The following is a 16,047-nucleotide window of genomic DNA, read 5'->3' on the forward strand; positions in this document are numbered from 1 at the left end:
AAGTTAAGAAAATACATTTCTAAAGTCAAGTGTGATTCTGCCTTACACATAGTAGATTGATGGCAGCTTCCTCCCCACAGAGAGGCACACAGCTTATTAATGGACTGTTTTGGGAGTTTGATATGACAGCAAAACAGCTAATTCCATTTCAAGTTGAAATAACATGACTTTAAACACTCGGCAGCTGTCAGAATCTGAAAACTTCTGAAACAACTGAGCAGCAAAGAGAAATGCTCTCATTGTCTGAGCCCTTCCACAGTGCAGTAGTGAGCAGTGACACTCACTCACTAACCAACCTCTCCATCAGTGCCTGCACATTGAGCTGCAATAAATGCAAAAAAAAGAATCATTCTAATTAAATGGTAAGATATGAAATGTTTCAGAGGTGTGTGTTAAAGGTACATTTGACACAGCAGGTCTTTACTGAAACGTTTCCAGATATGATTACATGCATTTGATTCTGGTGAGTAAATTGTTCGTACTTCACAATTTATGGAAAAACATAACAATTCTGCTTTCTGCTGCTTCTGAACAGTAGAACTAATGAGAGTGTGTGACTCCGTGTTTCATCATTTGTATGTTATCTTACTCTGAGTGAAGCGGGGAGGGTTGTCGTTGACATCAGTGAGGGTGATGTTCACCATGGTGGTTCCAGTGAGCCCCCCTCTCTGTCCAGCCATGTCTTTAGCTTCAATCACCACCTGGTAATGCTCCCTCTGCTCTCGGTCCATGTCACCAGGACCCAAGGCCGTCCGGATCACACCTGAATGAAAGTAACATGCTTCTGTTTAAATGTATTTAAACAGAACTCTATCATGCTAAACTCCAGAGATTCAAATGTGTTTGTTAAGGTGAGACTTAAGCCGTGTTTCCCCTGCAGGCTACGGCTCCACTTGACTTGACTCGCTCTCTTTTGGTTTCCACTTAAACTTGTGTCAGGATTTACAAATCACTTTGTGCACACACTAGTGAAAAGTGAGTGACAACGCAGAAGCAAAATTGTTCTTGTGAAGATGGATATCAACACAGAGCTGGAGTCAGGACGTGCGTAAAGACTGGACACATGGGAAACCTCTGCCTCTGTCCAACGTTAACACTACGAACACCTGTAAAGCTCCCTGAGGGTACACTGTGTTTCTTTTGTTTAATGCATGCATACACAGAAGAGTAAAAACCAAAATGTGTGGTTTGATAAGGACTTTTGTGCTGGAACTATTTCTTGTCAAATAACAGCAGACTTATTACAATATCACCCAAAACAATTTGTTCCCACCTTATCTAATACACATTACTACTACTGTTTATTAGGTGACTTGTGATATTTGTGATAGTTTGTATTATTGGAGGTTTCCCCAATGAAAGGTTAGGCTGTACTGCAATGAATCTTCCTCTCCTTTTACAGAAGTATGATTGAGATGACAGGGCCTGGAGTTCAGAGGAATCAGTTTCCCTATTCAGGAATGAAAGCATATAGTGTATGTGTATTTCCCAAAATGTTCAACTATGCCAATAGCTTCAATATACGTGTTCTACACATGTCACTTCCTGTCAGCGTGGAGAGAATATGGTCGAATATTGCTGCTTAATCCAGTAATGTGTCCAGGACCCTGACTCAGATGAGTGGAGAAGGGCAGATTACGGCCATGGTTATCTCAATGGAGCGCTAACTTTGACAGAGAAAGTACATAAGATCAGGCAAGGGTTGAGCTGAGCTGTGTTTGTATTATATGATTTCACATTTTATGACAAACTCCTTTCCTCCTTCTTTTTCCAGTGCAGGTACATACATGTGAGGGTGTGTATTTACATTGTGTTACCAGTTCTTTCCAGCTTTTTATGTTGAAGAAAATGTATTGGCTTTAAACGAGATATGGAGCTCCAACAAAGACGAGCATCCTATTCCTGCTACCTGAGACTATGCTCATTCAATGTGCTGTTGGTACACTGGTAGGACATTTCCTGCACAGACCTGATCTGATAAATTGAATACAGAAGAGTGAGGCCCGTAAGAGTTTGGAGTTTTTAACAGCTGACACTCTTTTAAACTTTTACTTTGAGCGGCCACAGGAAGTGTTGATGGGGATAAGTAGCCTCAATACTTTCTATATTCAAGCATTCTATTTTGGAAAAGTTATTGTACGTATATGTGTGTGTTTTGATAATATTTAATATTTTAAAAGTTTGGCTTCTTTTCTTAAATGCAAAAATGGGTTCATTGAATAACAAATATACTTCTTTAATTCTTCATCTTAAAAGGCGGTATTTACTTATAAAGCTGTGCTGTGGTGAGGGAGCGCTCCTGTAAGAGCACAGTACTAGGTATTACCACTCTGCTGCTCTCACCTTCAAATGCTGCTTGTTTGTTTCATAATAATGTGTGCTCATACTTGTTGGAGAAGAGTGAGAGCAGTAGAGCATGACTCTGTTATACTCTACTGTTACACTGTACTACTAAATGTATCATGTGCTTTGTCTGAGGGAAGTGATCCCATGTACCTGTGTTTGGGTCCACGGAGAAGTACGGGTGTCCCTGGCTGATGCTGTACACCAGTTTGGCACTGCTCCCATACATACTGTCATCAGCATCTGTTGCTGTCACCTGCATGACTGATGTACCTGAGAGACACACATCCACATGGCTATTACTGACACATATCCCACCACCTGGGTTATCCCCGTGCTGCTCTGGTTAATGCTGAACATAATTCAAAGTCCTCACCGATATCCGACCTCTCAGGTACGCTGCCGGTGTAAACTTCTTTGCTGAACTGAGGCTCGTTATCGTTGATGTCGTGGAGTTTGACGGTGAACTCGGTCTCTGGCTCCAGCTTTAGACCTGTCCGTTTGTTGACCACTGTGGCTTTGAGGATATAGAAACCCTTCTCCTCGCGATCCAGGCGGCGAGTGGCGTGCAGGTCACCATTATTTTCATCAATGACAAAGACGGTGCCGGCCCCCTCGCCAGACAGGACGTACTTGACTAAGCCACTGCCGTGATCCTGGTCCGACTGGAGCTGCAGAGGGACACAGAGAGAGGAAGGGCAGAAGCATCATCCTCAGTCCTCATCTGATCTATTGTTCTACAAACCTTTTCCTCCTTACATGTGTAGTTATCTCATGTGGTATCTGTCTGAAGGCAGTTGTATAGCCCACTGTCCACAACAGTGTACGGCCCAGTCTTTAGAGCAGTGGTCCCCAAACTAAGGCCTGCGGGCCGGATATGGCCCACCTCCACATTTGGCCCGGCCCCCTGAACAATACCAGAAACGCATTATGATCTTTTTTTCAGTCTAGCCACGTGAATCCTAGACTAGCCCCTGTCAAATAGAACGGAATAATGGCGAAAAGGTTAGGTAAGAGAAAAATTGATTCAGAATGCAGGGTATTTAACCTGCAGTGGTCAAACGATAATTTTTTTGTTCAATGCAAAGAAAAGGCTGTTTGTCTCATCTGTCAAGAGGCGGTGGCGGTATTCAAAGAATACAATCTGCGCCGACACTATGAATCCCGTCACAAAGACAAGTATGATAACTTGCAAGGCCAAATGCGAGCAGACAAACTCTCAAAGCTAAAAAGTGGACTGTTAGCTCAGCAGAATACATTTGTACGCCAAGCTCAGCTGAACCAGTCATCCGTTCGGGCCAGCTTTCGGGTTGCTCAACTGATAGCAAGCAGCGGTAAACCTTTCACTGATGGAGAGTTTGTCAAGAAATGTTTGAATGCTGTCGCGGAAGAGGTGTGTCCCGAGAAGAAATATGTCTTTAATGCCGTGAGTCTGTCGGCGAGTACAATCACCAGACGCATTGAATAAATCGGGGGTAATGTATATGCCCAACTGCAGCAGAAGAATTTGACTTTTTTTCATTAGCACTGGATGAGAGCACAGACGTGCAAGACACAGCGCAGCTGCTCATTTTTATTTGTGCAGTTAGCGCAAACTTTGAGATGTGCGAGGAGCTGGCAGGGACTACAGCGGGGGAGGATATTTTCGATATTTTCGGCAAAGTATGCCAAACCATGGAAGAGTTGGACCTAGACTGGTCAAAGCTTGCCAGCATCACGACTGACGGGGCTCCTAGTATGGTGGGCGCGTCTCGGGGTCTAATAGGACGCATGAACCGGGAGATGGAAGAACGGGGTCTCACCGCCCCGCTACAAGTCCACTGCCTAATTCACCAGCAAGCACTGTGCTGCAAAGTGTTGAAGTGGGATTCTGTCATGGTGTCATGCATAAACTTCATCAGAGCAAAGGGACTTAAACACAGCCAGTTCCAACAATTCCTGTCTGAACTGGAGTCTGCGCACGACGATGTGCTGTACTACACAGAGGTCCGATGGTTGAGCCAGGGCAGAGTTTTGAGGCGTTTTTACGAGCTGCTACCCGAAATTAACGCATTTCTTCATTCAAAAGACAAAACGGTCCCAGAGCTGATTGACCCAGAATGGAAAGGGCACCTCGCATTTTTAACAGACGTGACAGAAATGCTGAACAGCCTTAACTTGTAGCTACAAGGCCAGGGGAAACTGATTTGCGACATGTATTCTCACATAAAAGCATTTGAGGTTAAACTTGCGCTGCTTTTGGAAGAAGTGAAAAAGCACAACTTCATCCATCTCCCTGCTACCCAAAACCTCTCTGCAGAGAACCCAGCGGTCCCATTCCCAACTGAAAAGTGTGTGGAAGCACTGGAAATGCTGAAGGCGGAATTCGGTGTGCGATTCCGGCAACTACATGTTAATGCAAAAGAAATCCGTCTTTTCTAGAACCCCTTTCTTGCCGACATCGATGAAGCCCAGCCTTCTTATCAGTTTGAGTTGGCACAGTTACAGAACTGTGATGTTCTGAAAGACGCATTCAAGCCCAACAGTCTCATTGACTTCTATGCCGCCCTCCCAAACGACACGTACCCTAACATAAAAAAACACGCAATGAAGATGTTTACACTTTTTGGCAGCACGTATATCTGCGAGCAAACCTTTTCACACATGAAACACATGAAAACTCCGATGAGATCAAGATTGACAGATGAACATCTGCATCAGTGTTTGAGACTGGCTGTGACTAGAATGGAACCTGACATTCAACTTCTCACCAGCCAGATGCAGGCCCACAGTTCACACTGATGAACATACATAGGTAAGCTCACTTTTCTGACTTGATTGAGTCATTCTGAGTATAAACAAGTTTAATGTTTATGTTTAATGTTTAATGTTCTTTATGAACTGGGAATTGACTGTGTCTATTTATTATCTATTTACTTATACTCTAATGTGCAGATTTGTATGTCCTTTATGTACGAGTCAAATGTAAGATTTTCATTTCAATAACATGGGAACATGTTTATACTATGTTATATTATAACGCCTTTTCTCCCTCAAGATTATGACTTTCAAAATCTTATGATTCATGACTTAATTTTTGAAAGATGTTATCCTCCAAAGTGTGTTTGGGCCCCGACATGCAGAGAGGCTGTGCTGGCCAGAAGAACCACAGCATTTGTCATTTGTTCTAATAAAAGGTCCCATGTTGATGCTTTCCTGCCAGAAGCTAAGCAGGAATAGTGTCACGTCGCTACACAGCATGGTTTGGTTTACTGACGGATGGTATTGGTTACCACAATCTTTTCCCAACATTAAAGAATACATCTGGTGACATTCTATATTTTCTTATTGTCAAGCCAACAATAAATGCAGTGTGTGTGTGTGTGTGTGTGTGTGTGTGTGTGTGTGTGTGTGTGTGTGTGTGTGTGTGACAGACGCATCTTTCTTCTTCCTCTGTGCCAGAGCTCTGAAGTTATTAAAATTCATCTGTGAGCCTTACTGTTACACTGACAACTTCCTTCATCACCATGAACACACACAAATTTATTTTTACTCAATCCCACATGCTGCCACAAATACTCACTATGTGGATTAATCCGCCTCTGAAAATAGTCCTCAACAACTGCACTATTTACTCCTGTTTGAGTAACGTTTGGTATAAAGTGGTCAGCTGGTTTAGGAAGAGAGTCAGAATCAGTACGTTTGAAAGCGTTCTAAAGGTTTACGTCTTCTGTGGCCTGTGAGACACAGACAGGCGTCTCTATCGGACACCCCAACACATTGTTGCTTTTGATATTTACATGAGATTTGTTGACAATAACATAACGGAATATTATCCTCTTACCGATACTGTCGTCATTGCAAAGTGCTAATATGAGTCGGTTTGGAAAGCGATGCATTATTTTGGAGGACTAGAGCTTCTTAAACACTGCCATGTACTGTATGTCATATTCCAATTGATCTGCCCTGAGCAGCCTGACAGCATCCTGCCTCCTCAGTGGACTGAAAGAAATCAATGCAATGAGCCAAAGCATACATGTGCAGTACAGCTGGACAGTTTCCACTTCCTCTGACAATCAAGCACATGCAATGCTACAGCTCTATCACAGAACAAGGAGCAAACAGACATCATGGGGTCACTTTAAATTCAAACTCTCTAACATACATTTCCTTTCATATATGGAAAGAGCCTGCTGATGGTGCATGGATGGAGGGAATAGGCCAGTGGATGATGGTGACATGTTTATATAAGACAGAAGCAAAGAAGAGCAAAGACGCAAACACAAAAGAAAGACCAAGAGTCACCTCAAGACAGAGAAACAAAAATAAAAATCTTCTGAAGGCAAAAAGCGCAGCTGCAAATGAAGAGAGAGCAGCAGAAAGCGAGAGTTTGTGTTGTGCCTGAAGGAGTAAACATCTATGGGATCTGCTGTGAGATCTGCTGCTTTTACTGTGATACCTGCAGCAACAACCCGGCTCCTTCTCTCTCGCCTCTTGTCTTTGTCTGTATCTCTCAACCTCAAGTGGCTCGCTGTTCACCTTTCATCCCTTCATCCCTGCTTCACTCCTTCAGGCCAGGTGTCGGGGTGAAGCCTTTGATTATACGTGTGTGTGCGTGTGTGTGTGTGCATTTGTGTGAGCGAGCCAATTTTAGCAGCTGCTTTTCCAACTACCTGTGGAAGGTGTGAGCTACTTACAAACACTGGCTTCGGATAGATTTCTATAAGGGTGTATTATTTGAATTTTTATAAAACATCAGATTCATACAGTAATTGCTACCTTTCCTATGGGAAGCCCATATCCTTAACTGAATATGAATCTCATTTTGATTCAATTTCACTAAACATACTGTATGTTTTAGGGTCCTGTCCCTATGAAGAGATTGTTGAGAGACGTGTGAGTGTGATGCAGTTCACTGTGAAACTGTAAACATAGTGCACAGCGTGTTGTCATGCACTTGTTGTGTTGCCCTTTGGTCGACGCCATTATCGGACACCCCAAACTCTATTAGCCTCCCTTCCTACTGTTGTAGACAGTGAGTGAGTAACCCTTACTCAGCATTGCTGCTGCCCTGCTCTGTGTGCTGATGTTGTTTGGTATCATTTCATAGACAAATTGGAAAACCCTGGGAAGTGCAGCAAAATATGAAAGCAGCGAAAGAAAATAACAAAAAATAAGAAAGCAAACAAAAGCCAGACACATATCCAACGTGTCTTTGTGCCTGCTGTTATCAACCAGCACTGACAACATGACATGTTTCCAACTGTGCCGCTATCAGCCGGCCGACAGGGCTTCAGCTCTGACACCAGCCACTTGATTGGGTTGGCTAATTATCATTTCAGATAATCTGATTATGATTATCATTCACATAAATGACTGGATGGATGAATACTGGCTGTGAAGTATTTCTGTTGTTAGCGTGCAAGTGATGGTATGAATTTCAGTGATATAAAAACAAGACGAAGAGTGTACGGTGATGCTGCTCTGTGAGTAAAGAAGTAGTAGGAGTCCTCTTCTGGGAACCATGGATATCTGCAGAAAGTTCTTAGAAATAACCCACGCTGTTTCAAGTGAAACATAAACACACTTTACTCAATATCCAACGAAAGACAGTACTTCTATTAAACAGCCACTTTTAAAATATACACCACCACTTGAGTTATTAGTGCCAACAGACAAACCTACTTCTGGGTGGGCTCCGATCTACACTTTAGTTTGGGACCACTGCAACTAAACAGGCACTGTAACTAAGACTCTGCTTCTACACAGAGATAACAAGAATAGGATTGTCTGTGAATTTGATGACAAACATGTGTTACATGTTAGAGTTCACTTTTCGTCTGTTGTACCAAACCTTAGCAACAGCAGCAGGTACTTTACGTGTTGAGGACTCTGCAGTGCGTTATGTAGGACTTTGTTAAAAAGAGCAATAAGTGAGCGCTGCACGGCCCCACAGCGTAGGCTTCTATCATATCTCGATGACTGGGCCAGCTTCTCAGCCTTCCTGCCCATACCAATGAGCCTTGATGGGATACAAGACTGCTGACTCACAGCCTCTTCTTCTTAAAAAAAAATCCAAATCTGCAGACTTGGCCTGTTGGAGTTTTGCTGGGTTGTCAATGAGAGGATATTCCTTTCAACTTAATATATCTGTTCCCACAGCTCCACCGAACCAAAAAAAAGATCTGCTTAAGCTACTGATTTGTATTACAATGCAGAAAGTGTAAATGTTGCTGAAGTCAGCCCTGCTCAGGAGGACTGCCTGGTGCACAAACGTCACACGTGACGTGATCAAACACCTTGAAGCTTGTGGCCTTCTCCTGGCCACTGGTGTGTTACTGCTTTAGGACTGAACGCGGTGCCCTGCCTATCTGTTCTTTTATTTAGGTTGACAGTGATTTCAATTGGTTTATCCCCAACAGGGTTGTAACGGTACTAAAATTGACGATTGTCAAACAGTGCATTTGCTTATCTGTGGTATTGAAAAACCCTGACATCAGTGAGTGTGTGTGAGATAAAGGTACATACAGGAGCACCTACAGTATGTGTAATTGTTAATAATCAGAATAAAGATGGGTAACGGGTGAAAGGAGAAACCAAATATAAAGTGGGTGTACTTCCCTATGAAGAAGGATGGTTGACTAATGAAAGTGCAGATGCATGTATGAAACAAACACTGGAATGCTGCACTAAACTGAATTAAAATAATTCCTCATGTGGAGAATAATGAGTTTAATAAAACTTTAGTATGTGCTTATGCTGGACATGCTGCTGCGGTGGATGACGGAGGACTGGGAATAACCAAAACACTCTGAACTGAATTTTGTCCAACTCTGATGAGACTGTGGGGATAATTAGACTCTTGCACACTTGCACCACATTTCAAAGGCAGCAGAAAGCTATTTTTTCCCTCAGGGTCTTCCTGGCTCACTGCTGATAAACCCCCCCCCCCCCCACACACACACACACACACACACACACAGGAATAATTGTGTCACTGAGTCAAACATATAGACACTGTTTTATTTCAGGAACCAGCGATGTGCGGTGAAGACATTTTGAGCCACTATATTATATGTATTTCACATATATTTTTTCCAGCTCCTCCGCTCATGTCGCACATTCTTTTCATAATAATGCAGCACAAATGTGTTGCATGAAAAGTGTATGAGGGTTATCAAATCAAATCAAATCAAATTTATTTGTATAGCCCAATATCACAAAATATACATTTGTCTCAGTGTGCTTTACAGAATGTACAGGTTACGACACATCATCATTTCCAGGAGCAGTAATGTCACTGATCTCACTCACAGTAAAATACACAAAGAACCTTAATGAGATTCTCTCCTGTACTCTCTTCACATCTGTCACATAAGGATATACTCATCACATGACCAAAACAAAACAATTCATTCAGCACATCCTGCCAAGCCTATTTCATTTATCATTTAACAAGTGAAACATCCACTAACATCACTATTGACTGGATCATTTCTCAATCTAACAAAGTGCTGCAAGCCAGAGTGTAACAGCGAGGAAGCTGTACTGAACTCTAACTCAGCATGTCTTCCTCGTGTGGACCTGCAGTCTTTCACCTTCTCACTCTCGACATGTCAGTATACTTTCTTTCTGCTGCCCTCACCTCTTTGTCTTCTTATCGCTGACTCTCTGTCCTCTTGTTCTTTTACTCTACCAGACCTCCTCTTCTCAACTTTTATTTTAACAACACCTTTTCTTCACATTACAATGCCTACATTTCCTCTGTTTCCCCCGTTCCTTTGCTCCCTTTCCTTCCCTGCCTCGCCTTCACTCCCTCTCTCCCTCTCCCCCTCTCTCCTCTTGATCCGTGCTGTCTTTTCTCTCCAGCAGTGTTCAGTCTGATTTGATCTGTCAGTCTGCAGGGCTGCAGCACCTCCATGCTTTCACCTAACACGAGCTGACGAAGCCTGCGGACATTTCACCACAGCACATATTTCCAGAGCAGAGTATGCTTTCTGGTGTCCATATGTGTCCCAGATGACTGTCTCTGCTATCATATCTCCACCAAACAACCACCTTTCGGATGACATAGACATAGAATATGTTGATTATGAGAACACCATACTCAACATTTAAACTGCTCAGATCAACAAACCAGACGACAACTTGTTAACAAGCCAGCAGTCTATCCAGATGATCTAAATCAATTTATTTGGAGGTCAAATGTGAATTGAAGGACCTGAAAGGTCAGTAATAACCCCTCACAGAGGGTGGGGTCTGTACACTGTGATGGATGTTAGGGGACTAACCTGTGTGGTCGTCTCACTGCTCTTTGTGTTGCTCAAAGACCCCTGAAATGAACTGGATGAGTACAATCTCATTTTAGCCATATCCATGGACAAAACCCCAGAACACATTATCTTTGAAGTTTCAGGTGACTGTAGTTGCCTCTGCACATGAACACACAAAGCTCCTTGTGTTACCATCCCGAACACTGTGACTACTGGGGTTTGTCTTCCAGACACGGAGCTGGAGTACGAGGAACTCAACTGAGGCCTGGAGTTGTTTGTTATTTGATGTTTACTGTTCTGACATGGAGATGGAAGACATCAAGCGGAGGGAACGTAATGCTTGCTGTGTAACTGAATATTATTTAGATCAGGACTGGGTAAATAACTGTTTTAGACGATTCTTAAATGTCTGAACTCCATGGCATCAGGAGTAATGCTATACACATCCCATCGCAGCTAATCTGTCTCTAAACCATATTGTTGTCACTGAGGCGTATCTGAAGCACCCAGCAGACCCCCCGCAGTGAAGGCAACACCCCAGCAGGGACGTTTCTCTCTGTGTTTACCTCAACCATGGCACACTCCTGTTTGTTTCAAAACGTACTTTGTTTTGTGCCGTCAGACAGCATGCTTCATACAGAGCATCTGGCTGCTGATCAAACAGTACCGCTCCAACTATCCTCACACTGCACAGGACTGCGCTGTGTGCTAACTTCACTTCAGGCCTACAAGTGAGAACCTCCTGCAGATATTAAATAGAACCGCCAGTTAGATGGAAAGTCCCTACATAACCCTGCTGTCTCCTCTGTCATGACTCTGGATTTGTGTTCCTGTTTTATTTTGTAGAGTTCACCTCCCTTGTGTCATGTCTTGTGTTTACTTCCTGTTTTTGTGTGGTTTCCCGCCATCGTCAGCGTCTGCCCCGCCCCTGATTGTTTCCACCTGTTCCTACTCACCTCTTGTATAAATTGTCCTGTCTCCCCTTGTCTTGTGCCAGTTCATCTTGTCATATCCTTGAGAGATCATGTGCAACTACCAGTGTTCCATGAAGTGTGCTTTTCAGAGAAATTTGTATATCGTCCTTGTGAGTTGTTGTTTTTTGGAAGTAAAGTTTTAGTTTATTCTACACTTTACCCTTGTGTCTGGAGCCGTGCAATTGAGTCTTCCTTCCCTGTGTCCGAGTCGTAACATCCTCACAAACATTATACACTTACGAGTGCAAAAAAAAATACATCAACAAACAACATATTTCAAGTGCAGCTTCACTAAGGGCCTTAACAAGTGATTTTGTAAAAATGTTTTTTTCTTGATACATTTTTTATGAGGCACATTGTGTTCATTGTATGAACTTATCCTCAGCGTGATAGATTCCAGTCATTCATTTATTAATCAACATACTGGCAAGGCCACATTTAGCACAGCACGCACATTTGTAATCTGCCAAGCAAAGGATGGCATTGAAAAAATAGACATTTTGAAACAAAATCAGTGGCTTTGATCAGTTATGTTATTACTGATATAACAAACATCATTTTATAATAATAATAATAATAATAGCATCAAACCTCATTGTTATGGTTCTCCTCTGATTTGTCCAGAGCTCCAGAATAGCTACTAAATGGAAATTGAGATGTCAGTTTGGGTTTTTGTTCTCTGCTTGCTCGACCCTCCGGTTCCCGAGCTAAGTCCGTACGGCCTCTCCATTGGGTTGTGGACTACGTTTTTTAAATCTCGAGTTTGCCGTTTTGGCCGTAACCATCTTGATTTTTGGAAGTGACACATAGAGGGTGGAGCTAAGTACAACCGAACACTGAACAAGACATTTGTAGGCGACCAAAATGTTACAATAGAAACACATTAAAGGGTTAAATGTAGCCCCGCTCTAAAGCAGACGCTGCTCTATCGTCTATTTTACTCTAGATGGGACCATCAGTTACTGAATGAAACTAGAGATTGAGACCTGAGGTACTCTGGTAATAAATCAAGTGACAAGTTCATTTTCTCATAGACTTCTATACAAACTGACTTATTTTGTAACCAGTGGAGTTGCCCCCTGCTGGATGTTAGAGAGAATGCAGCTTATATATATGATGATGATATACATTTGGGGGAATTTCCCCTTGAAATACATACATGAGATACATTAAAGAAAATAGGTTTCTGCCTTTCAAGAAACAATGTGATTTCATAGGTGGATGTTATGGAAATGGTGGGAAAGTACTGATTTATGAACATATAGTATATAAGTATTGATATGTATATGCAACATACAGTTTAACATACTTGATACTAGATAACAATGAGAGGATTAGGACAGAGATGGTACTGATACCAACACATTAACCACAGGACTCATCATGTACCGTGTCTCTGCATGTGAGGTGGAAACTCTACAGTCTACACCTTCCTGATATATTTAATTCACATTCTGTCTTTGTGCCTCTCCTGCCCTGAATGCATGCTGCACAGCGCATCGCTGGGCCACAAACACATCATCAACACAAGTTTTGGAAGAGAACAAATATCACACTTTTAGAGATTCCATTATATGAGCTGTGAAAAGTTCTCCCGGTGGCACACTGAGGACACAGAGCTGTAGCAGCGGAGCTTTCTCTGCTTCACAGAAGATACAGAACTGCCGAAGTCACCTAAAATACATATTGTACAGTGTCTGCTGCTGTACTGCGTGTTCAGTGTACTCTGCACTGCCTTCGTGAGGGAAAGCCCCTGTGTAGAATGTTTGTGTGATTATAACTTTGGTGGCATAAGACCAAGACATGGAATTGTTGGGACACAGATGGTGCTTGTGGATGAGGTGGAGGTCATCATGATGAGCACTCGTTCCTCCTAATTCTAACCTTCACGCAGAGCTGTAGCAGTAGCAGTACACCCGAGTGTCACCCAGTATACAGTGATCACACCGGATGCTTCACGACTCCAAAACCATCCCCACAATCAGTGGTGTGAGATTTGAGTTGGCTAATATCTTTCACAATTAAAAGGTGCTTACAGAATATTATGGCTCACTAACACAAATAACACCGCTGGTTTGAATGGTTATGATGAAGTGGATCTATACGTAACAGGTGATGTAAGTGAAAATAAATGTGAGAGGCATAATTATAGGTATAATGATTCACATTTAATTTCTACAATCTGGATTCAATTCACCTGAGTCAACAGTTTGAACTGTCTGAATAATGTGTCCATTAACATTCTTCCGTCAAGGTGGTTTTATGATCATAACCTTTGCTCTGGACGCGGACGGGGTACGCAAAGATTATAAATGAGGCTCCTGGTAAGTCTGTAGCAGTGAAACCCCCGAGCGTGTAGAAGAAGGCAGGGCTGTGTTTGAACGAGAAACTACGGCATGTAAGTTACACAAAAGCTAACATGGTGTTGTTGGTGTGTGAGCCTTCATATGAGAAGAGTATTAAACGGTAGAGGACTTTTGAACACACTCTGTAGCAGTGATCATCAGCAGTAACTCATTATGCTTGCAGGCACAGAGGTTATGAGCGAGATGGGTGAATAGTCATTAACCAGCATGAATTCATATGAATAAAGCCTGTTATTCAGGAGAGAACAGAGATCTTAGGAGTGGATTTCTAACTTATCAAGATAATGTTATTAAAGACTATATGTGACAATGTCAACATTCAGTCTATGTCACTAATAACTGAGGCCCAGCTCTTACCTTGCCGATGTACTGGTAGTCGCTCCCTGTATACTCCTCCTGCAGGAAAAACTGGTTCCACATCCAGCCTCGTCTCACTCTTTTGAGCAGCTTCTCTCCTCTGATGGCAGCTTCAGTTCCCTCTCCATCTGCTGTCTCTATTCTCCGTCCATTCAGAGACAACGCGTCCAGGGACAGGCCAAGACAGAGCCATACAACGCCCAGGGAGATAGTCCTCATTTCTCTGGAGGAGGTGTAGCTTTTATCTTCCCAGCTGGTTCACCTTGGACTGGGAGCTCTTTCAGTCATAGTCTTCGAGTGACTGAGGGAAGAAGCAGAGGAACATAAATGAGTACATGGCTGGGCTAAACATCTGAGGAGAACATTTAATAAGATTGTGAGGGCAGTTTATGGAATGCAGAGTGCAGAATCTATTATCCTATTGATTTGGAAATGTCTGCAAATCAAGTAGTGGTAAACAGAAAGAACAGCGACACCGTCACTAATGTTGAAAAAGAGCATCACACCTTTCATGTGAGAAGTCCTGGTGGTCTCCACCAATAACAGGTAGAGATGAGATAAGCAGCTGACTCACATTCTGCTGATTGATGAGGACTCACCCAAACTAAAACATGTAAACGTAAGTTACTTTGACTGTATTTTGTGTTTTATATGTTTAGCATGTAGTTATACTGAACTTGTGCATTAGTGTAATTAAGAAATGCACCTTTCTACCCTCATTCAGAGAGTCATACAACTGAGAAATATTATTTATTTCTTTGATCGTTCCAGTCTCTTCCCCTGCGCAGGTCTGTGGGGTGTTTTTATGTCAGCATCAATGAAACACAGGTGAGTGATGTATTCAAATGCTTTCGTGAAGAAGTCCAATGGCTGCTCGTTTTTCAATGTCGGTTAAGCTACTGTGAGAGAAACTCTTCCTGCAAATGCTTCAAATTAAAAGCCAACCAGCAAAGCGTAAATAATATATTCTTCGAGATCCCAGGTACCCAACAGCTACAGTAAATCAAACAAACCAAGTACCTTGGAAGGACCAACCTATAACAAATTAAAGATCAAGTCAAACACCTGCACAATTCCAGAGAGAGTTCTTTAAATCTCATAAACAATGTTTACACACTCACAGAGCCGTTAAATGTTTCAGTGTACCTCTCTCCATTAACACCTGGCATAAAGAGGACGACACATAAATGCACTCCCACCGCCCAGCCGCACATTCATTAGTGACACACGGAGAAAGAGGTTTAACAAAAGCAATAGAGTCGGGCTATCATTTCACATTAACACAACAAAGGCAGAAAGCCATTGAAAAGGCCACAGAGAGAAGATACTGACGAGGGGAAGAAATATGAAAGGTAAGTGGTGTGTAACCTTCACTATCTACCACTGCTGAACACTAAGGCGTTAAAAGGCCTTTTATCAAGATGTGTTTACAAAATGAGAGCAGTGAATTATTTATGATTGAATAGACTTTCAGTCATTTGAAAGTCATGATAAAGGCAGAACTGAATACCTCCTTTCTGCACAAGCTCTATCTTTTGTTTCAGGAACTAAACCTCCACATCCACCTGCCTCATTAGATGAATATGATCAGCTTTCTTTTAAAGCTGCACTTATTGATTATTTCCATATTGACAATGGCCAACCCAAACTCTGCTCTCATCAACCTGGTTTCCAGCTGCTCTGATAAAGCCACAGTGCTCGACACACACACAGTCAGAGACCAGCTGGTGAACATATGGAGCATTTATAGGTTGT

General features: G+C 42.5%; 1 protein-coding gene across 1 annotated transcript in view; it reads right to left on the minus strand.

Annotated features, from left to right (window-relative positions):
* LOC115022594 (cadherin-6-like) overlaps nucleotides 1-16,047 on the minus strand; it is a 72,501-nt gene that overhangs the window by 33,131 nt on the left and 23,323 nt on the right. The window contains 4 exon segments of the mRNA XM_029453636.1: nucleotides 590-763; nucleotides 2,497-2,616; nucleotides 2,720-3,014; nucleotides 14,293-14,593. Coding sequence (XP_029309496.1) covers nucleotides 590-763; nucleotides 2,497-2,616; nucleotides 2,720-3,014; nucleotides 14,293-14,511 — 808 coding nt within the window. The 5' untranslated portion in view covers nucleotides 14,512-14,593.

The sequence above is a fragment of the Cottoperca gobio genome, chromosome 17 (genome assembly GCF_900634415.1).
Source record: "Cottoperca gobio chromosome 17, fCotGob3.1, whole genome shotgun sequence".
Classification (NCBI taxonomy): Eukaryota; Metazoa; Chordata; class Actinopteri; order Perciformes; family Bovichtidae; genus Cottoperca; species Cottoperca gobio.